The 23,338-nt window shown below is 47.7% G+C and overlaps 1 protein-coding gene across 11 annotated transcripts in view; it reads left to right on the forward strand.

Annotated features, from left to right (window-relative positions):
* The window catches only part of EPC1 (enhancer of polycomb homolog 1), a 331,961-nt gene that overhangs the window by 172,621 nt on the left and 136,002 nt on the right, over positions 1-23,338 (forward strand). For all 11 annotated transcript variants that reach the window (XM_070944627.1, XM_070944631.1, XM_070944629.1 and 8 more), the window contains exons 5-6: positions 1,566-1,714; positions 3,208-3,367. In XM_070944627.1, the coding sequence (XP_070800728.1) occupies positions 1,566-1,714; positions 3,208-3,367 (309 nt within the window). The remainder of the gene's footprint in view (positions 1-1,565; positions 1,715-3,207; positions 3,368-23,338) is intronic.

Raw genomic sequence — 23,338 nt, forward strand, 5'->3', positions numbered from 1 at the left:
TCCCGGCATCCCGATATAGTCAGTTGACTCCATCACTGACTATCGGGGGCGAGTGTTTAGCCCCCGCGGAAAGGGCACGCAATCTGGGAGTCCTCCTGGATACGCAGCTGTCCTTGGAGGAACATCTGACAGCTGTAGCCAGGGGGACCTTTTGTCAGGTTCGCCTGATTCGCCAGTTGCGGCCCTTTCTTGATCAGGATTCCCTGTGCACAGTCACTCACGCCCTCGTCACCTTGCGCCTGGACTACTGCAACGCTCTCTACATGGGGCTCCCCTTGAGGAGTACCCGGAGGCTCCAACTGGTCCAGAATGCGGCCGCGCGGGTAATCACGGGAGCCGCCTGGCGCTCCCATATAACACCGCTCCTGCGTGAGCTGCACTGGCTCCCAGTGGTCTTCCGGGTGCGCTTCAAGGTGTTGGTTACCACCTTTAAAGCGCTCCATGGCATAGGACCTAGTTATCTTCGAGACCGCCTGCTGCTACCGATGACCTCCCACCGACCTGTGCGCTCCCACAGAGAGGGCCTCCTCAGGGTGCCATCAGCCAAACAATGTAGGCTGGTGACCCCCAGGGGGAGGGCCTTCTCTGTGGGGGCACCTACCCTCTGGAATCAGCTGCCCCCAGAGATAAGGAGAATCCAAGACCTCGGTGCCTTCCGCCGTGCCCTTAAAACCTTCTTTTTCCAGCAAGCCGGGCTGGTTTAACATATTTTTTAACATATTTTTAATTTTTAATTGGTTTGTTATCTTAAACTGGGGCCAAATTAATATATATCCTTTTAATTGTTCTTTAATGTTTGTATTGTATGTTTTTATCTGGCTGTACACCGCCCTGAGTCTTTCGAGAGAAGGTGCGGTATATAAATTTGAAATAAAATAAAATAAAAAAATAAAATAAAACCTAGGCAAGGCACAGAGTGCTTGCTATTTCAGAAACCAGTTAATTCTACCGTAATACCAATTTAAGCTCTTGATGGGGTTGTGCTCCTCCAGAAGCAGCTGATGTGCAATCTCAGGGTCCTCCTGGACTTGTAGCTCCTGTTAGAACAGGAGGTGGAAGTTGTGGCCAGGAGAGCCTTTGCTTGGTTTTTTGGTTGTGAATCTTGCTCTTGTTCCTAAAACTGGTAGCTGTCACTCACACTGTTGCCAGTTCATGTATTGACTACTGCAGAAGCCAGAATTTGATGCAGGAGTTCCTTTCTTATGTTTATGTTATGTTTATGTTTCTTATGTGGATGTTTAGGAAGGTCTTAAAAACATGGCAATTCCAAAGAGCATTTGGGGACTAAACAGTTGTTAGTTTGCTGTACTTGGGATGATTGTGGGCATTGTTAATTATAAATGCATTTTACAAATATTATATTAGTTCTTACATTTTTGTACTGTACTACTGGCTTGAAACATAATGATTCAAGTGGCATAACAATCTTCATAAATAAATATTTAGAATTTGTGGTTGAAAAATTATTAGTCACAATATTCAGGTATGAAAATATTTGATGTACTGTATAATAATAGTTTGGTATCTAAAATATAAATGTTTCATTTGTATGCTACATTTTGCAGAATCGAAAGAATGATGAAGCTTCTTATGAAAAAATGCTTAAACTGAGGAGGGATCTGAGTCATGCGGTAACAATTCTAGAGATGATAAAGAGAAGGGAAAAGAGCAAGAGGGAGTTACTGCATTTAACATTGGAAATTATGGAAAAAAGGTAAAACAGTTTGGTTTTAAATTATTGCTATTAAAGATCTTATTAAATTATAAAATTAATATTTTATAAAATTGTAATATATTTTTTATTTGCTTTACATTTGTAATATAGTTCTTGTTGAGTGAATATGTAGGCATGAGGATAAAAATGGTGTTTTAGAGAATCAAACAAATGACTTCTTGGTTGTTGTTGGCAAATCTTACTATTTTGGAGAAAAGGATGATTAGGGGTTGACATGTCCTGATGTCTTACATTCAGTCCTGTTGCCTTCAAATAGGACTGGAAACATTTTTCCCTTAAGACCTTGAGAGGCAGTGGCAATTGGACAACACAATAATGAGGTAGCAGATAGATTAATGTGGTTTAGTATAAGTCACTGTCACATGAAGATGTCTTTTGCAATTTTGAAACCAAGGCAACTTTAGGCATCTATCTGGAGTTATATAAAATGAAAGGTGTATATTAATTTGCAGGGATCAATTGTTTTTCATTCTAAAGGGAGAATATTGGTTGGTTGTAATGTATTAAAATAGCTTTAAAATAATTTAAGAGAGTTTGTATTAGAAAAAGATGCTGAGAGGGATTCAATTTACTATTTTAGAAATCCATGGTAATACTTGGTAATGACCAAAGTAGAATAAGTCTGCTTTGCTTGAAATAATATCGTTAAAGATCCATTACACTTTTAGAGTTGAAAATACTGACTGAAAATATGTTATTCTCACTGTTACAGTATCTGAGGTTTATAAAATATTTAGCGCTCTAAGCACCTTGGTTCTCAAGCTCAGAATGCTTCTGTGAAGTCTGAACAGCCCTTTTTGAAGCTGATTCTTTTTTCCAAGCTGAAAAGAGATATGTTGATCTCAGAACACTTCAAATGTGAAACATTTTGCATGCTTACTGCAATTATCCTTTCAGAATGTATATTCTAAGTATTTCTGTAATGGTACTTTTTCTTCTTGAGTAAGACTTTTATGTAACACTCGGTTCTAGATCAGTAGTTTTCAGTGGGCAATTTCCAGATGCATCACCTTGAACTGCAAAAAACTGTCAACAAGAGCCTTGATAGTACAGTGGTCTAAGCACCCTGTTATTAACACAGCTGCCTGCAATTACTGCTGGTTCGAATCTCTCCAAGGCTCAAGGTTGACTCAGCCTTCCATCCTTTCTAAGGTAGGTGAAATGAGGACCCAGTTTGTGCGGGCAATAAGCTGACTTTGTATAAAATATACAAAAGTATGAAGGCTATTGCTTAACGCATTGTAAGCCGCCCTGAGTCTCCGGAGAAGGGCGGCATATAAATCAAAAATTTTTTTTTTAAAAAAATGTCCATGCTGGATAAGAACTGTCAAAAATAAAGTCCATGTATTTGGAAGTTGCCCAAGTAGGGAAATGCTGATGTAGATTCACAAGTTAATAAAGATACAGATATTTAGTATATAAATTAACATTTAAAAGTTCTGGTAAATTCAAACTTTTTCTTTATTTTCCAGATACAATTTGGGTGATTATAATGGAGAGATCATGTCTGAAGTAATGGTACATCGACAGCCCATAAAGCCTACCTATGCTATTCCTGTTATTTCTGTTCCTAATAGCACTCAGTTTAAACACCCAGAAAGTATGGAATTGAAGGAATTTAAAATAAACAAGGTGACTAAATCTATCTATCTATCTATCTATCTATCTATCTATCTATCTATCTATCTATCTATCTATCTATCTATGCATCTATCTATCTATCTAAGCATATTACTTGAAAAAAAATTGCTCCTTTGTAATTTTATGCTATAAATGTGCTTAAACTATGTGAATTGTTAATTTCATTCCAAAAGATTTCAAGATAACTGGTATCTAGGTAGATACTCTTATTTATTATTCTCTGTGGTAAGTAATTTTGATATTCTATTAGGTTAAACCTTCCTATGAACTAATACTGTTTGATCTTGAAAATCTAAGCAAAGTCAGACCTTGTCAGTATTTGAATGGGAGACCACCAGAAAATCTCAGGGCTATGGTCTCGATTGTGAAGTTGGAAAAAAATACAGAAGAAAATTTATAACTAGAAATGTTCATGAAGTCACCATGTGTTGTGGCCTGCCAGCTGCCAGCAGAGCTGGCAGCAGACTCAAATGAGGTTGCGGAGAAACTTGGGCCAGTTCTAGAGTCTGAGGAAGGCTCTGATGGATGCTCTGCATCGGAAGCAGAGATAGAGCCAGGGCCATCCGACATTTCCCAGCCCCTGGAGAAGCAGATGCCTTCAGAAGCTGAGATAAATAAGTGGGGAGGAAGAACAGCTGGGGCCTGTTCCAGATGCGTGTGTGCGCAGAGCTGTTAGGAGAGGAGAACAACTGAGGACAAGGAGTCAACTTGGGAAGCAAGGCACACATGGACGCTGAATGGCCCCTCCCTGGCTGGGGAATAAATAGAAGGAAAGGGGAGTGGTGGTTGTAGGAGACAACTGTTTGGATTTCGGAAGATTTGGCTCATTGTGTTTTGTGCCTCAGAGACTGCTTGCCAGAACTTAATTTATAGCTTTGCAGCTGGCAGCTCCCGGCCTGGCAATTATCTCAAGGAACTGATAAGGTCTGTTAATGCAGTTAACTCTTTGAAGGATTATTGCCTGGACTTTTTGGTGTGTGAATGCCATTAATTCACAGGAGATAATAAAGAGGGGTTTTTCAGGACAAGGAGTCTGTTTCTTGTTTCTGCTAAGGCTGGGTCAGAACAGTTAGTCTCCTACCATCAACAACCCTCTGCTAACATGGAGCAGCTTTGTGCAGAGAACACTCAGCTCACCCAACAGGTGGCCTTGCTGGCAGCACAGGTGGCTCGGCTTCAAGCTCATGCTGCTCCACCTCCCTGGAGGAAATGCCCGGTGGCGGTGCCTGATAAATTCAATGGGAACCAAGCTATGTTTCCAGCATTTTGGGGACAATGCCAGCTCTTTATCAGCCTGAGAGCTGAGGACTTCCCCACTGACCGGGATAAAATGGGGTTTATGATTAGCCTTCTCTCCGGCGCTGCGGCCCGATGGGCCACGCCCCTGCTGGTCCAGGCTAGCCCTTTGCTGGATAATTTCCGGGGGTTTTGTGACCACCTCAGGCTGATGTACGGGGACCCCTTTATGACTCAGACTGCTACCCAATGCCTGAAAACCCTGGCGCCCTCTACAGGAGTATATAAGCGAGTTTAGGCTGCTTAGCCAAGATTCGGCCTGGAACGAGGCTGCCCTCATGGATGCTTTCCAAGATGGGTTGTCGGAGGAGTTGCAGGACGAGCTGGTCCATCTTTGTGTTCGGACTGATGCTCGGTTGCAGTGGCTGGGGAGTCACCATGCCTCCCAGGAGACCTGGGTGGTCCCAGTTGTGCGCAAGACCCCGGTTCCGCGGGAGGAACCCATGGAATTAGGCGCAGCCAGGCCCCACCTGTCGGTGACGGAGAAGAACCAACGGCGCTCGGGAGGTTTGTGTTTCTACTGCGGGGAACCTGGGCACATGGCCGCCTCTTGCCCCAAGAAGGGATGAGAGGCGTCGACTACTGGGTCTGCCCAACAGCCTCAGAACATCCTGTCAGGAAACGCCCCGAGTCCGACCTAGTTGGATGCACTGGGTCAGGCGCTCACCAACACAGAACCACGCCCATTGGACGTTGCCCCCCCCCCCCCGGCACTTGATCCTGGCTGCACGAGTGTTCCTGTCCGGTAGTTCACAGGGAATTCTGGTACACGCCCTGGTCGACTCCGGGGCCACCACAAACTTTATGGACGCAGCGTTTGTGGCCATATGTGCTGTTCCTCACTGCCCAGTGGACCCACCTCTGTTCGTGGAGACCATTGATGGCCGGGTGCTTCTGTCTGGGCCAATTAAGGCTGCCACACAACCCTTGCGCCTGGCCATCGGCTCTCATGAGGAAGCCATCCAGTTTTACATTACCTCCGGCCTGCATTTCCCCGTGGTCTTGGTCTTGGCTTGGCTCCGGACGCATGATCCGCAAATCTACTGGTCCCAGAACCTCATCACCTTTCCGAGTTTGCAATGCGTGGACCACACCCACCAAGTCTGTGTAGGCCAGTTGCTGAGTCTGCCCAGGGTGCCCCTGACTTCCGACCTGGCGGACTTTGCAGACGTCTTCAGTGAGCAAGAGGCGGACCACTTGCCCCCGCACCAGCCATACGACTGCCCCATCGATTTCCTTCCGCACACGCCGCTCCCAGTGGGGCGTTTGTACCCTTATGTCAGACCCTGAGCTGGCCGCATTGCGGGACTTCCTGGAGAAAAATCTGGCTCGGGGTTTTATCCAGCCCTCGTCATCGCCAGTGTCCGCACCGGTGTTGTTCGTGAAGAAGAAGACCTGAGACTTGCAGCTCTCTTGCGACTATCGCAAATTAAACACCATCGCTGCACACAATCAGTATCCTCTGCCCCTTATTTCTTTTTTTTATTATTATTTTATTTTTTTATTTATTTTTAAACATAAAACATAAAACACATCTTTTTAGAGCAAGGGTGTGATCCGGTATAAAATAAGTATAAGTTCCAAATTTCATCCATTAACATCTTAAAGAAAGGGGGGGAAAACATGTAACATGTAACATGCTCCCATGTAACACCACTCCTGCGCGAGCTGCACTGGCTCCCGGTGGTCTTCCGGGTGCGCTTCAAGGTGTTGGTTATCACCTTTAAAGCGCTCCATGGCATAGGGCCTAGCTATCTCCGAGACCGCCTGCTGCTACCAACGACCTCCCATCGACCCGTGCACTCCCACAGAGAGGGCCTCCTCAGGGTGCCATCAGCCAAACAATGTAGGCTGGTGGCCCCCAGGGGGAGGGCCTTCTCTGTGGGGGCTCCCACCCTCTGGAATCAGTTGCCCCCAGAGATAAGAAGAATCCATGACCTCAATGCCTTCCGTCGTTCCCTGAAAACCTATCTTTTTCAGCAAGCCGGGTTGGCTTAGAAGAAATTTTTAAATTCTTTTAATTAGTTTGTGATTCTTAACTTTCGGGCCAAAATTTATATATATTTTTAAATGTTTTAATATTTGTATTCTATGTTTTTTATCTTGGCTGTACACCGCCCTGAGTCCTCAGGGAGAAGGGCGGTATATAAATTGGAAATTAAATTAAATTAAATTAAATTAAATTAAAAAGGAAAAAAAAGAGAACAAATCTAAACCCAATTTTTGTCATTCAGTCTAACATCTTATTCTAGCATTGGACATTCTACTATGTATCACCCTAAATGGATGGGAAAGGGTGGGAGCTCATATTCCGGTTGTGATTGGGAATGGAGGCAGGTGGATGAACGGAGGGCCGTATCAAAATTCGGGAGCTCGCCCCCGCTGTCTTCGAGCGGTGGCGTGCTCCGACCCTCCTGGTTCTATCCGACTTCCTGGGGGTTTGAGAGAGAAGGACACTGGGCTCCGGTTGGTCTATTTTAATGCCAGGTCTGTGGTTCACAAAGCTCCCCTCATTCGGGATTTGATTGAGGAGGAAAATGCAGACCTGGCTTGCATTACGGAAACCTGGTTGGGCTCAGAGGGAGGTGTCCCTCTGACTGAGCTTTGCCCACCAGGTTTCCGGGTGCTGCACCAACCGAGGGCCCAGGGAAGGGGAGGTGGGGTGGCGGTTGTTATCAGGGAAGCCCTTAGTCCGCGGGAGGTCACTGTTCCGCAGATAGACAGATGTGAAACCCTCCTCATGAGATGGGGTCCACAGGGTCAGTTGGGCCTGCTGATCACGTACCTATCTCCCAGCTGCGTGGCAGCGGCCCTGCCTGGCCTACTCGACACTCTGTCGGGGTTGATGGTGGAGCTCCCCAGGCTTATGGTGCTGGGGGACTTCAACCTGCCTTCCCTGGGCGGGGGTGGCTCGGGAGTTCATGGCATCCATGGCGGCCATGGACCTGACTCAGATTATTCAGGGACCGACTCATGAGGGAGGGCACACACCCGATCTTGTTTTCATCTCGGAGCAGTGGCGTGTTATGTTCGGTGGGGGGGTATTTGTTGCTTCCCCCCTGTCATGGACCGACCATCATCTCCTCTGGTTGGACTTCCAGAAAGCTGCCCCACCTTGCTGGGATGCGGAACCGACCATCTGGTTCCGCCCCAGGCGCCTGATGGACCCTGAGAGGTTCCAGACGGAACTTGGGATGATTCCTCTCTCTCTCCCACGCCCCGGTGGAGACCCTGGTGGAGGCCTGGGATAGGGCGACTGCTGGGGCTCTCGACCGTGTTGTGCCTTTGAGGCCTCTGACCCGGCGCAGACCCCGGCTTGCTCCTTGGTATACTGAGGAGCTTCGGGGGAGCTCAGGAGGAGAGGCCTAGAGAGCCATTGGAGGACTAGTCGTTCCGAACCTGACCGAGCCCTGCTAAGATCGTTTACACGGTCTTACCTGGAGGTGATGGCGGTGGCGAAGCATACAGTTGCAAGAAAAAGTATGTGAACCCCTTGGGATTACGTGGAGTTTTGCATGAATTGGTCATAAAATGTGCTCTGAACTTCATCTAAGTCACAACAATAGAAAAACACAGTCTGCTTAAAATAATACTACACAAACATTAGATGTTGCCATGGTTTAATGGAACATAACATGTAAACATTCACAGTGCAGGGAGGAAAAAGTATGTGAACCTTTGGACTTAATAACTGGTTGACCCTCCTTTGGCAGCAGTAACCTCAACCAAACGTTTCCTGTAGTTGCAGATCAGACCTGCACAACGATCTGGAGTAATTTTGGACCACTCCTCTTCACAAAACTGTTTCAGTGTAGCAATATTCTTGGGATGTCTGGTGTGAATCGCTCTCTTAAGGTCATGCCACAGCATTGCAATCGGGTTGAGGTCAGGACTCTGACTGGGCCACTCCAGAAGGCGTATTCTGTGCTGTTGAAGCCATTTTTTTGTTGAATTACTTGTATGCTTTGGGTCATTGTCCTGTTGCATCACCCATCCTCTGCGGAGCTTCAGTTGGCGGACAGATGGTCGTACGTTTTCCTGCAAAATGTCTTGATAAACTCTGGAATTCATTTTCCCATCAATGACAACAATCCGTCCAGGCCCTGAGGCAGCAAAGCAGCCCCAAACCATGATGCTCCCTCCGCCATGTTTTACAGTGGGGATGAGGTTTTGATGTTGGTGTACTGTGCCTTTTTTTCTCCACACATAGTGTTGTGTGTTCTTCCCAAACAACTCAATTTTGGTTTCATCTGTCCACAGTATATTTTGCCAGTAGTGCTGTGGAACATCCAGGTGCTCTTTTGCAAACTTCAAACGTGCTGCAATATTTTTTTTGGACAGCAATGGCTTCCTCCGTGGTGTCCTCCCATGTACTCCATTCTTGTTTAATGTTTTCCTTATTGTAGATGTGTCAACAAAAATGTTAGCATGTGCCAGAGATTTCTGTAGGTCTTTAGCTGACACTCTAGGATTCTTCTTCACCTCATGAAGCATTCTGCGCTGTGCTCTTGCAGTCATTTTTACAGGACGACCACGCCTAGGGAGAGTAGCAACAGTGCTAAACTTTCTCCATTTGTAGACAGTCTGTCTTACCGTGGACACATGAACATCAAGGCTTTTGGAGATACTTTTGTAACCCTTTCCAGCTTCATGCAAGTCAACAATTCTTGATCGTAGGTCTTCTGAGAGCTCTTTTCTGCGAGGCATGGTTCACATCAGACAGTGCTTCTTGAAACCAGTAAACCCAAAACAGGTGTGTGTTTTTAAAGGGCAGGACAGCTGTCAGCAACACATCCAATATCATCACACTGATTGGAGTCAAGGTTGGCTCACTCCTGGCTCCCATTAGCTCTTGGAGAAGTCATTAGGCTAGGGGCTCACATACTTTTTCCTCCCTGCACTGTGAATGTTTACATGTTATGTTCAATTAAACCATGGCAACATCTAATGCTTGTGTAGTATTATTTTAAGCAGACTGTGTTTTTTTATTGTTGTGACTTAGATGAAGTTCAGAGCACATTTTATGACCAATTCATGCAAAACTCCACGTAATCCCAAGGGGTTCACATACTTTTTCTTGCAACTGTACATACTTCTCCGCCCTCATCGCGTCCGCAGATAATCGCCCGGCTGCCCTGTTCAGGGTATCCCGCTCCCTCCTGTATCAGAGGGCGGGGAAGGACCCTTTGCGGGGGCGAGCCGAGGAGTTTAGCCAACATCTGTGGGACAAGATCGCTCAGATTCGAGACGGCTTGGACTCTGACTGGGCAGGGTCGGATGGTGGGGAGGCGGCGGGTCTTGTTGTCTGGGAAGAGTTCCATCCTGTTACCCCAAAGGAAGTGGACAGGATCATGAGGAAGCTGAGTGCGACCACTTGCATACTGGACCCGTGTCCCTCCTGGCTGGTTTATGCAGCTCGGGAGGTGACACGCAGTTGGATCCAGGCAGTGATAATGGCATCCTTGGATGGAGGGAGTTTTCCCGCCACCTTGAAGGAGGCGGTGGTTAGGCCCCTCCTTAAGAAACCTGCCTTGGATCCAACCATTTTGGGCAACTTTCATCCAGTCTCGCTTTTTGGCGAAGGTTGTTGAGAGCGTGGTGGCATGTCAGTTTCCGGTGGCCCTGGATGAAGCAGATTACCTAGATCCGTGTCAATCGGGTTACAGGCCCGGTTACAGCACGGAGACGGCATTGGTCGCGTTGGTGGATGCTCTCTGGAGGGCTCGGAACAGGGGTGATTCCTCGGTCCTGGTCCTATTAGATCTCTCGGCGGCTTTTGATACCATCGACCATGGTATCATGCTGCGACGCCTCAAGGGGTTGGGAGTGGGTGGCACCGTTTTACGGTGGTTCGCCTCTGATCTGTCCCCGTCCACACACACACACAAACACAGCCAGCCGAGGGTTAAGGAAGCACTTGGCACACACCCAGGTCTTTATCTCCAACTTGGCAGCGATATACACACCGTCTGACAAGTGCTTTATTTCCACAGAAACAGAAAGATAATATACTCAGCGTACAAGAGTCCAACAAAAATAAATATTCCTCTCAGCAGTTTCGGACGAGGCTTTAGTGACTATCCAAGGTTTATTTTTGTTCGTCACAGGGATCACTGGCCACCACCCTCTATTATATAGTCTCTGGGGTGTGGTCCAGTGACTCAGTTCTAATCCCTAGCACGCCTCCTGAGCTGCTGCAATCGTTTATCACGCCTTCGGAGGCGTGCGTCCAGGAATGATGTCTCTCCTTCACTCTCATCCGAGACACCTTTCTCCCTGCTAATCTCCTCTCCCTCGGCCGGCACCTGAGACAGTGCCAGAGGGGAGGGGCCTGGAGAGGGAGGCCTGGCTGACTCCTCTTCCTCATGCTCGAAGCTTTCTTCCTCCAATGGGATAGGCTCAGAGGGCGGGGCCACAACAGCCTCCTACCTCTCGGGTTGTACGCAAGCGGTGTTGGCAGGGGGGCAGAGGTCGGCCATGAGGCCCCTCACTTGCGGGGTGCCCCAGGGGTCAGTCCTCTCGCCCCTTCTGTTCAACATTTATATGAAGCCGCTGGGAGAGATCATCCGTGGTTTTGGGGTGGGGTGTCATCAGTATGCTGATGATACCCAGCTTTTTATATCCACCCTGAACCAGCCCAGCGACTCCCTCGACGTGATGTCCCGGTGCCTGGAGGCGGTATGGATCTGGATGGGGAATAACCGGTTTCGACTTAATCCAGCCAAGACTGAGTGGCTGTGGATACCGGCATCTCGGGCCGAGCGAGAGGTTCCAACGCTGTCTATTGGGGGCGAGGTGTTGCCCCCCGTAGACAGGGCGCGCAACATGGGTGTCCTCTTGGATTCACGGCTGAGTCTGGAGGGTCATATCACAGCTGTGACCGGGGGGGCGTTTGCCCAGGTTCGCCTGGTGCGCCAGTTGCGCCCATACCTGGACCGAGATGCCCTACACACAGTCACTCGTGCGCTAGTCACCTCCCGGATCGACTACTGCAATGCTCTCTACCTGGGGCTGCCCGTGAAGACCACCCGGAGGCTTCAGCTGGCACAGAATGCGGCCGCGCGGGTTGTTGCGGGAGAGACCTGATACTCCCATATAACACCACTCCTGCACGGCTTGCATTGGTTGCCGGTTGCCCTCCGGGTGAGATTCAAGGTGCTGGTGTTAAACTATAAAGCCCTTCATGGCTTAGGCCCAGGTTATTTGTCAGACCACCTGCAACCAGCATCAACTTCCCATCGCACAGTGCGCTCTCACAGAGAGGGCCTACTCAGGGTGCCATCGGCTAGACAATGTCCGCTGGCGACTTCCAGGGGTAGAGCCTTCTCTGTGAGCGCCCCCACCCTTTGGAATCAACTTCCCTTGGGACTCCGGTTGGCCCCTGACCTTCGCACCTTCCACCGTGAATTGAAAACCTGGCTATTTATGTCCCCCGGCCTGGACTGATGGGGTAGTATATTTTAATTGTTTTTTAAAAAAAACTTTCTTGATTTTTATGTATATTCATTGTTTTTAACAGTCGCTTGGTCGACTGTCGTTGTGAGCCGCCCTGAGTCCTTGGAGATAGGGCAGCATACAAATTTTATAAAAGAAATAAAATAAATAAATAAATAAATAAATCTTAAACTCCAAATCTAGACAGCTCTTTATAATATTCATTTATCATTTTAACAATTAGTATTTCATGTATTTTCCTTACTTCAAAGACCCAAATCAAATCAATGTTTCTTTTGAATCACATCTAATGACCAACATAAAATATTTTACTCCTCTCTTAAAAACATTTCAAAATCAATTCACTTTAAAATTTATTCCACATTTCCACCTATAATTTATTATACCCAAAATATTTTGTTTTTGCTAATTACAAGCTTCTTCTCCATTACAACTAATTCTGATATTTAAATGGTTCCTGTTAAGGTTATTGTTGTTGTGTTACCAACCAGCAGAGTAGATTGCACAGTGAAACGTTGCTGAGAGCAATGAATAAGAGATAAGCAAATTGGTTTATTAAAAGCTTACTTTATAGTAGAAAAACAGTCTCATAGTCTTTAAACAAATTCCAAGTCTTTGCCAGTAAATCAGTCCAGTAGTTACAGAATCTTCTTACTCAACAAACAGTAGTTGGTTAGAATAACAAACTCACTCTGGTTCACAAACCACGATGGTTGCAGATCCATCCAATGATAATTACAGATAGCACCTCCTCTCAATGATAGCTTATCATCACAGCTTCATCATCAACAGCAGCATCATAGCAGCAACCTCTCAACAGCATATCATAGCAGCAACCTCTCAACAGCATATCATAGCAGCAACTGAACACGTTGCAGTACCTTGCTTAAATATTCTCACAACCAGTAATTATGTAATTACAGCATGACTCAGCATTAAAGTCACATAATACATATACAGATAAAGTAACAGTACACTTATATTGCCTGGACAACATAGTTAGGCTCAAACCATATCCTAACATTCTCCCCTTTGGACAGGTCAATATATACAGTTTAGATTCTTAATCCATAGCTTTCACAACACGTTCTATGTTTGATAGCACCTTGTGCCTTGGTAAAATTATCAGCTATATTGTCTTCTGACATACAATATTCCAACTTAACCATGTTGCTTTGGATACACTGACGAACATTCAGATACCTAATGTCAGTATACTTAGTTCTAGTTTTCACTGCTAAATTTGTTGCCATTTTTATAGCAGCTTGGTTGTCTTTATGTATTACAATTGGATAATCCATATTTACACCAATATCCATCATTAGTTGTTTATAATAAATCAAATCTGTACAAACTAGTGACAAACATGAAAACTCTGCCTCCATAGTCGAAAGACTAATATGTTTTTGACGAATTGATTTCCAGCCAATCAAACAATTGTCTAACATGATAGCTATACCTGATGTGGACTTTCTGGTGGTCACATCAGTAGCAAAACTGGCATCAGCATATGCACTTAATACTAAATCATTGTTAGGTTCTAGATACAATGCATAATGCATCGTCATTTTCAGATATCTTAATATACGCTTTGCGGCCTGCCAATGCCTATCAGTTGGCTCTGCATTATATTTCGCTAATTGGTTTACTCCAAATGAAATATCGGGTCTTGACCAATTGCTTATATAAGATAGACTACCTATAAGAGACTGGTAGATTTCCTTACTAAATTTAGGACTTTGGATTTCACCTTGTTGAAAATCCTGTGCCATAGGCGTTTTAGCTGGCTTACATAGCTCCATGCCGTAACGTTTCAACATTTGGCTTATTTTGCTAGATTGAGATATTTTATAACCTCTAGTTGTTTGATTTATATCTAGACCTAAATAATGCCTAATATTTCCCAAATTTCTGATCTTAAATTTGGTTTCTAACAGTTTAACAATATCTACGGCTTCCTTGTCAGTTTTAGTTATTATGGCTATATCATCTGTAAACAATAACAAAAATGATACTACACCATTATTTTCTCTTTTAAAGAGACACTTATCCGCTACACCTTCATGAAAACCGATCCTATTTAGCTCTTTCACTATACATTGGTTCCATTCAAACCCTGATTGTTTCAAACCATAAAGGCTTTTATTTAACTTCCAACAATCAGTGTGGTTTTGTGTTTCAACTCCTAAAGGCTTCTTCATATAGATGGTATGTCTCAATGGAGCATGCAAGTATGCTGTCTCTACATCTATATGGTTAATGCTATATTTATGCTTAGCCTCCCACACTAGCATTGTTCGTAAAGTACTCGCTCGTAGACTAGGAACAAAAACCTCATCGAAATCCTTTTCGGTCTGAGAAAAACCTTGAGCTACAAGGCGAGCTTTATGGGTTACTGTGCCATCTATGCTTTTCTTAATTTTGTAAACCCATCTACAACCTATTAACTTTTCACCAGGTGGCAATTTCACAGTTTCATAAACACCTAACTTAGTTAAAGAATTAATTTCCTTACTCATTGCCTCCTTCCAAGCATTCTGCTCCTTTTCAGGATAAAGCCTGATATCCTCAAAACTTGAAGGCTCAATATTCACTTGGCAAACTACGGTTGCTTTATATCGATCAGGTGGATTCCTTTCCCTAGTAGATCTCCTAGGTAAAACAGGACTTACAGCAGATGATTCATCTGACTCCTCCCCTAAAACTGCATCCTCTAAGCCTACTTCCTGTTCTTCCTCCTTGATAGAGGATTCTACATCATCTAAATCCTCAGGAATATCATCAGGAATATTATGCTTTATACTAACAGTATTATCATCATGTCTATTGTTATGTCCATATAAGGGCATCCGCCCTGATTGGCTGCCAGCCATCGGGCGGGAGATTTGAATCCCTGTCTAGGGGCGGTGCGTCTGCCGGGAGCGAATATAAGGAGAGCTCCGGCAGCGCGCCAGCAGTCTTCTTTTACTTGTTACTATGTAAATAAAGTTGTTACATGTATCGAGCTGGTCACGTCTTCTGTTCCTGCGCCTGATCTAACACTGGCGACGAAGGACTAGAGAAGAGAACCTGAGAAAGACTCACGGCACGATCGCCCAAGAGCTGAAGTCACTCCACCACAGCGACTTTCCAGAATGGCTACCCCGCAAGCCCCGATGACCGCGCTGAACCCGTTCGACCCATCCCGGGAGAAGTGGAGGTCATACATGGTCCGATTCCGGCAGTTCCTGCGAGGCAATGGATACCAGAACCTCGATGATGAGAGGAAAAGAGCCCTCTTCCTGGCTCATTGCGGATCGGACGTCTTAGAGATGGCGATGGACCTCGTGGCACCTAGGGACATCGAGGAGATGTCCTGGAATGACCTGCAGGACGTCTTACAGGAGCACTATGCACCTACAGGCACCCCCATCGCAAACAGGTTCACCTTCCAGCAAAGAAACCAGCGGGAAGGTGAATCAATCAAAGAATTCGTGGCAGCGCTCCGCCAACTCGCTGCCAACTGTGAGTTCGACAATGTGGACAATGCCATCCGGGACCGCATTGTGTTTGGAATGCGAGATGTGGGGCTGCAGAAGAAATTCCTCAGCAGGAAGAAGATTCCGCTTAAAGACGTCCTCGACGAGGCAACAGCGGCGGAAACGTCCGAACAAGCAGCCGCTGCAATGGTAAAAGCAAGAGGGATCCATAAGATCCACAAGTCGGGCCCAACCTCATCAGACGAGGCAACCACTCAATCCGAGTCTGATGAGGAAATGGCCGTCCACAAGGTGTCCCGCCCTCCCAGGCGGGAAACCCCACCGCATGGCGACCGCGGAGAGCGATGCGGCAGCTGCAGAGGCGACCACCCCAGAGCGACCTGCAGATGGAGGGACGCGACCTGCCGCCGATGCCTGAAGAGGGGCCACATCGCCGAGGCCTGCAGAGCCACAGACCCAGCCCCGGAGCCGCCCAGACCGTGATTCCGGGAAAATCGCAAAGATAACCAGAGGACATCCAAACGGTCCTCAAACCAGTCCCGGCGCGGGGAGGAGGAATATCCCCGAAACAGAACGGTGCACCAGACCACCACCATTGCTCACACAAGCGACGAGGGGACCACCAAGTTCCACGTGACGCTGCTAGCAGAGGGGTCTCCGTGCAAGATGGAGGTAGACTCCGGATCCGCCTTCTCCATCATGGACTGGCAGCACCTACAACAGCTGAAACCGGCATACAAAAGGACCCAGCTGAAAGCCCCGAAAGACAAACTTGTGGACTTTAATGGAAACCCCATCGACATCCTAGGCAGAGCAACCATCCATGTGAAGTACAACGACTTCGATGGAAAGCTGCCCATCACCATCGTGCAGCACAGCCGACCGAACCTGCTGGGCGTGGAGTGGTTCAAGCCTCTAGGACTTTCACTTCAGGGCATCCACGAGATCCGCAGGGACGAACTCGACTCCATCATCGAAGAGTTCAAAGAAGTCTTCGATGGTAAGCTGGGGAAATTTGTGGGGAGGCCAATCTCCTTTAATCTGGACAAGGGAATCACCCCAATCAGGCTCAAGCCCCGCCGAGTTCCATTTGCCCTGCGGCCGAAAGTAGATGAACAGCTGGATAAGCTGATCGCCCAGGGCGTACTGGAACCGATCGATCATGCCTCATGGGAGACCCCCATTGTGACCCCACTGAAGCATGATGGGTCTGTGCGCATCTGTGCTGACTACCGTTGTACCATCAACAAGGCGTTGGCACAGAGCGCATACCCAGTCCCAGTGGTGCAACACCTGCTGCATTCCCTGGGATCTGGATCAATTTTCGCGAAACTGGACCTGGCCCAGGCTTACCAGCAACTGCCAGTGGATGACAAAACGGCGGAGGCTCAGACAATTGTCACGCACAGAGGGGCATTTAAATGTAACCGCCTCCAATTTGGAGTCAGCGCTGCCCCTGGCATATTCCAATCCATGATGGAACGCCTTCTCCAAGGCGTTCCAGGGGTGGTGCCTTACTTCGATGATGTGCTCATCTCCGGTGACTCGAGACCCCAACTCCTTGAAAGGCTCAGGCTTGTCCTGCAGCGGTTCAAGGACAAGGGTTTGAGGGTCAGGCGGGACAAGTGCATCATAGGAGTACAGGAAGTCGAGTTCCTGGGCTTCCTCATTGATAGCACAGGCATACACCCCACCAAATCAAAAGTGGAAGCAATCCATGAAGCTCCAAGCCCAAAAAACAAAACGGAGCTTCAGGCTTTCCTTGGGTTGCTCAACTTCTACGCCATTTTCTTAAAACAGAAAGCCACAGTTGCTGAGCCACTCCACCGCCTGCTGGGGAAATCGGCTTCCTGGAAGTGGGGCCAGGGAGAGGAAGCGGCATTCCGGGCCATCAAAGGACTATTGACGTCCAAAAGCGTCCTCATCCAGTACAGCGAGACGCTCCCCATCAGACTGACCTGCGACGCGTCGCCTTACGGGGTGGGGGCAGTCCTCAGCCACGAACTGCCCAATGGCTCGGAAGCCCCAATCGCGTACTTTTCAAAGACTATGTCCGGCGCAGAACGGAACTATAGCCAGCTGGACAAAGAAGCCCTGGCCATCGTGGCTGGAGTGAAGCGCTTCCACGAATACCTCTACGGAAGACGCTTCACCATAGTCACAGACCACAAGCCGCTCCTGGGACTCCTCGCAGGCGACCAACCAACCCCGACCTTCATGTCCCCAAGAATGACGAGATGGGCCATCTTCCTAGCTGGCTACTCCTATAGGCTCGTGCACCAGCCAGGCACAGCCATAGGGAACGCTGACGCCCTCAGCAGATGCCCGTCGAGGAAGCCGGTCGAGGACCCAGCCCCCACGCTCCACCTACTTCACATTGATGACGACGCCAGCTGCCCGGTGTCATCCGCAGATGTGGCCGTCCACACCCAAAAGGACCCCACACTCCGCCAAGTGAAGTCCTGGATCCTCAGAGGGTGGCCAGCGGAAAAGCCAGAGGAAAGGTTCAGCCCGTTCGCAAGGAAACAGGAGGAGCTGTCCACCATCAAAGGCTGCCTGCTATGGGGAGACAGGGTGCTGATTCCAGGCACCCTGCAACGGCGGACGCTAGAAACCTTACACAAGGGGCACCCGGGCATCGTCCGCATGAAGGCCCTGGCACGGAGTTATGTCTGGTGGCCCTCCATGGACAAAGACATTGAACAATGGGTCTCCAGATGTGACCCGTGCCAAGAAGTTCGCCCAGCGCCGCCGCAATCCGAAGTCGCGAAGTGGGAGACCCCCAGCAACCCCTGGTCGAGGATCCACATTGACTTCGCGGGTCCGATGCAAGGGCGACACCTCCTCATCGTGGTAGATGCCTTCTCCAAATGGCTCGAGGTGGTGCCGATGGCATCTACCACAACTGAAGCAACCATCCGAGCCCTGCGCCACCTGTTTGCCACACACGGCCTACCGGATGTGCTGGTCTCAGACAACGGCCCCCAGCTCACATCCCTGGCCATGGAGTCCTTCCTGGCAGGACTGGGCATCCGCCACGCCCTGTCCGCCCCTTACAGGCCGGCCGGAAACGGACAAGCCGAACGCATGGTCCGGCTGACCAAAGAGGCCCTCACCAAGATGGGCCCGGGGGACTGGCAAGAGCGCATAGACAACTTCCTCCTCACACAGCACATCACGCCACACGCCACCACCCACAAGAGCCCGGCCGAACTGTTGATGGGCAGAAGGTTGAGGTCACCCTTGGACCGGCTGCACCCCCAATACAGCCCGGAAGTGACCGCAACCGCCAGCCGCCCGCTTCGCGCCTTCAGCAAAGGAGATTCAATCTTCGCGCTGAATTTCAGCGGCTCTCCTAAGTGGCTGAAGGGGAAAATTGCCAGCACAACCGGGCCCAAATCCTACATCGTTGAGTTGGAAGATGGACAGTTCACGAGACGCCACATCGACCAACTCCGAAAAAGGTGGGGGGGGCACATGAAAACCAGCCTGACGAGGGAGGCCTACAACACCCCGACGAGGTAGGCCTCCAACACCCCGGCGAGGTAGGCCTACCACACCCAGACCAGGTAGGCCTACAACACCCCGACGAGGTAGGCCTACAACACCCTGACGAGGTAGGCCTACCACACCCCTGCGAGGCAGAGCAGCACCACCCCGACAAGGTTGGCCCAGCCCACTACCAAATGCTGTCACACCGGCAGCCCAGCGAGGTAGACCGGGGCCAACCGCACGGGGGATGGCACCACCAACCCAGCCAGGTGGGCACCGGGCACGGCAAGGCCAAGGACCACCAACCCAGCCCGCAGGTAGACCGGGACCTGCCCAGAGGAGGAGCAGCGCACCCCACCAGTTACAGCAGCCCATGCCAGCCCAGCAAGGGAGACTGCAGTTCCAGGCGAGTAGACCGGGACCCATCCAAGACGGGCACCCCCAAACCTATGGGCAAGGGTGGCACTCGACTCCCCGGCGAGAGGGACCCCCGCCCATCACAAGAGGCAGCCAGGAAACAACACCCCGACCCGGATGACCCCAGGCACCACCCAACGGTAGACCAGGGACTAGGGGGAAGGGAAAGCCGACAACAACCCGGCCAGGTAGGCCTGCACCACCCCGGCAAGGGAGACCTCCGCCGCCCCGCAGAGGTAGTGCCGCAACAACAGCCCGACCAGGTCGACAACCACCGACCAGACAGGGTAGACCAACGCCAGCCCGACCTAGCAGACCAACACCACCCCTGCGAGGTCGGACAACGCAACACGGGCCAGCACCTCCCGCAGCCGGCGGGCCGGTCCAGAGGGCACCAAACAGAACCACCACCTACCCGGCACCAGGCCGAACCGCAACCGAACCGCAGCGCCCGGGAGACCAGGGAGGAGCAAACGATGGACTTACCGAGACTCAGACGCTCTTCCCGGGTCGGAACCGAGCCACCGAGACGAGGAAACAGATCCACAGGCCAGGAAGAAGACCACCAGAACCAGCCACCCAAGGTCTGCGGTCCGGCCGGAGGCGCTGGGGGTGACCCCGCTCACTCGACAGCCGAACCAAGCCCGGTTCCGGAGAGGGAGCCCGGAGACGACAGAGCCCCGTCCATCCAGGTCGGAGACGGAGAACAAGTGAGACTGCGCAGGTCAGCTAGGGTGCCGAGGCGTCCTACGTACCTGCGCGACTACGTGACTTTTGTAAACGAGATTGACAGTTCAGACTAAGGGGGGAGGAGTGTTATGTCCATATAAGGGCATCCGCCCTGATTGGCTGCCAGCCATCGGGCGGGAGATTTGAATCCCTGTCTAGGGGCGGTGCGTCTGCCGGGAGCGAATATAAGGAGAGCTCCGGCAGCGCGCCAGCAGTCTTCTTTTACTTGTTACTATGTAAATAAAGTTGTTACATGTATCGAGCTGGTCACGTCTTCTGTTCCTGCGCCTGATCTAACATCTATAATCTGCACGCTCTAGTTTATCCCATCCTACGTGCTCTAGAAATTTAGCACTTGCACTACAGTATACATGAGTAGTTCCTTGTGCCCAAAATCTAAAAGATCTATGATTTGATTCATAGCCAACGAAAAACATTTTTCTGGCTCTCTGTTGATCCTTTCTCCTTAAACTAGATGGAATATGTACCCAAGCTGGGGTTCCAAATGTGTGTAAGTAACTAAGATTTGGTTTCCTCCCATGCCATAAGGTGAATGGTATTTCTCCTGTAGAGGAATGAACCACGTTGTTTAACACATGGTTAGCACACATAACAGCCTCACCCCATAAATTTTCAGGCAAACCAGAATCTGCCAACATAGTTCTAGTCATGGCTTGTAATGTCTGACCTCGTCTCTCGATATACGGAGCAGACCGTTTATGTTGGATCCCTGCATCCTGCAAAAACTTTTCTAATCTATGGTTGGTAAATTCTGTACCATTATCAGTCACTAAGCATTTAACCTTGAATTTCTGTTTCCTTTCTACAAAATGCAGCCAGTTGTTAATATGCTGGAATGTTTCACTTTTTGTTTTCATAAGATAACAGAATCCGTATCTTGAATAATGGTCTACTATGCTTAGAATATAGCAGGCACCTCCTATGCTAGGTTTCTTGGGTCCAATTAGGTCTATAAACACTACCTCTAATGGATTTGTGGTTTTAAAACCATTAACACGGTTTGCTAGTGTAACCCTACTTTTTTGCTGATTGCAGGCATTGCAGTTTAGATATTTACTACATGCATGTAGTTTTATCCCTTCAGATAACTGAACTGTTTGCTTTAACGTCCTGAAATTTAAATGCCCAAGTCTTCGGTGTAACAGATGAATACATTCATCATGTGGTTTAACATTCTTATAAACAGACTTAGACTTAGCCACCAATACTGGGTTATCCCTTAAAACAAATAAATCATTCTCTAAACTTGCAGTAACAACCTTGCCATCTTTCTCAATAAAGCATTTCTCATTTTTAAATGTTACTGTAAACCCAAATTGCAGTAATGGTTTAACAGACAATAAATTGAATTTTAACCCAGGAATATATAACATAGGCAATGGTTCATTGTTAAATGACCAACGAGCAACACCCTCTCCAGCTACCTTAACTTTCCAGCCATTAGCTAGTTTAACATGCTGGTTACTCTTCTCCATTTTTACAAAAAATTTTCTATTTCTAGAAATTGATTGAGAAGCACCACTGTCAACAACCCAACAATCCTGGTTAACATCAGTAGTTGAACTGGATATAGCTAAATTACAACCCTTCTTGGGTCTAATATTGTCCCTAACAGGCATTTTCCTATTCTTACAATACTTAGCTATATGCCCTTTAGCCCCACAAGCAAAACAACGTTTTACAATATAGGCAGTTGAATACATTTTTTCTTTTTCTTTTGGCTGTTGCACTCTCAACTGATCCCTTTCTTGTCTTCTTTTGGATTCTTCCAATAACCTACCGGTTATGCCAGCCAATGTCAGTTCATCTCTGGACAAAACCTCTAACGAAGAAACATAGTCATCATAACTATCGTTCAATGAAGAAAGAATTATATAAACTTGTTGTAGTTCAGAGAAAATAAGTTCCTTTTCATGCAGCTCCTGGAAAATTCTGGTCATGGATTCCAAATGAGCCATCATATCTCCACCTTTAAGAAGATGTTGTTTAAATAATCTTCTTGTGAGATAAATATGAGCACCCACAGAGTCACGAACATATAGTCTCTTCAACTTGGTCCAACACCTAGCAGCAGACTCTTCGCCATGAATATGGACAAGCTGCTGGTCACCCAGTGTTAGTCCAATAATGCAAAGAGCTCGTTCATTGTCTCTGTTAAACTTGGCTAATTTCTTCTCATCTTCCTCATCAGCAGGATCCCATGCTGTTACATCCGGTGGATTATTTACTATATCCCACAGTCCTTCTCTACGCAGAAGTAGACTACATTTTGCAGACCAGGATACATAGTTTGTTCCATCCAACCGGGTTATCATGGAAAAATTTGCTGCTTGTTCTAGTGCCATCTTCACTTGGATTGTTTATCACAAACACAGTTTGTTCTATTCACATCAACTCTCAGTTTAGCTTTTAACAATCCTAGTTAGTTATGGTTGGCTCTGGGCCCATAACCAATGTTAAGGTTATTGTTGTTGTGTTACCAACCAGCAGAGTAGATTGCACAGTGAAACGTTGCTGAGAGCAATGAATAAGAGATAAGCAAATTGGTTTATTAAAAGCTTACTTTATAGTAGAAAAACAGTCTCATAGTCTTTAAACAAATTCCAAGTCTTTGCCAGTAAATCAGTCCAGTAGTTACAGAATCTTCTTACTCAACAAACAGTAGTTGGTTAGAATAACAAACTCACTCTGGTTCACAAACCACGATGGTTGCAGATCCATCCAATGATAATTACAGATAGCACCTCCTCTCAATGATAGCTTATCATCACAGCTTCATCATCAACAGCAGCATCATAGCAGCAACCTCTCAACAGCATATCATAGCAGCAACCTCTCAACAGCATATCATAGCAGCAACTGAACACGTTGCAGTACCTTGCTTAAATATTCTCACAACCAGTAATTATGTAATTACAGCATGACTCAGCATTAAAGCCACATAATACATATACAGATAAAGTAACAGTACACTTATATTGCCTGGACAACATAGTTAGGCTCAAACCATATCCTAACATTTCCTAACTTATATAGCTATTCCCCAACAATATTTTCCTCCACTTCTATCAAT

Source organism: Pituophis catenifer, unplaced genomic scaffold (genome assembly GCF_029215685.1).
Source record: "Pituophis catenifer annectens isolate HBS135680 unplaced genomic scaffold, rPitCat1.0.hap2 SCAF_5, whole genome shotgun sequence".
Lineage (NCBI taxonomy): Eukaryota > Metazoa > Chordata > Lepidosauria > Squamata > Colubridae > Pituophis > Pituophis catenifer.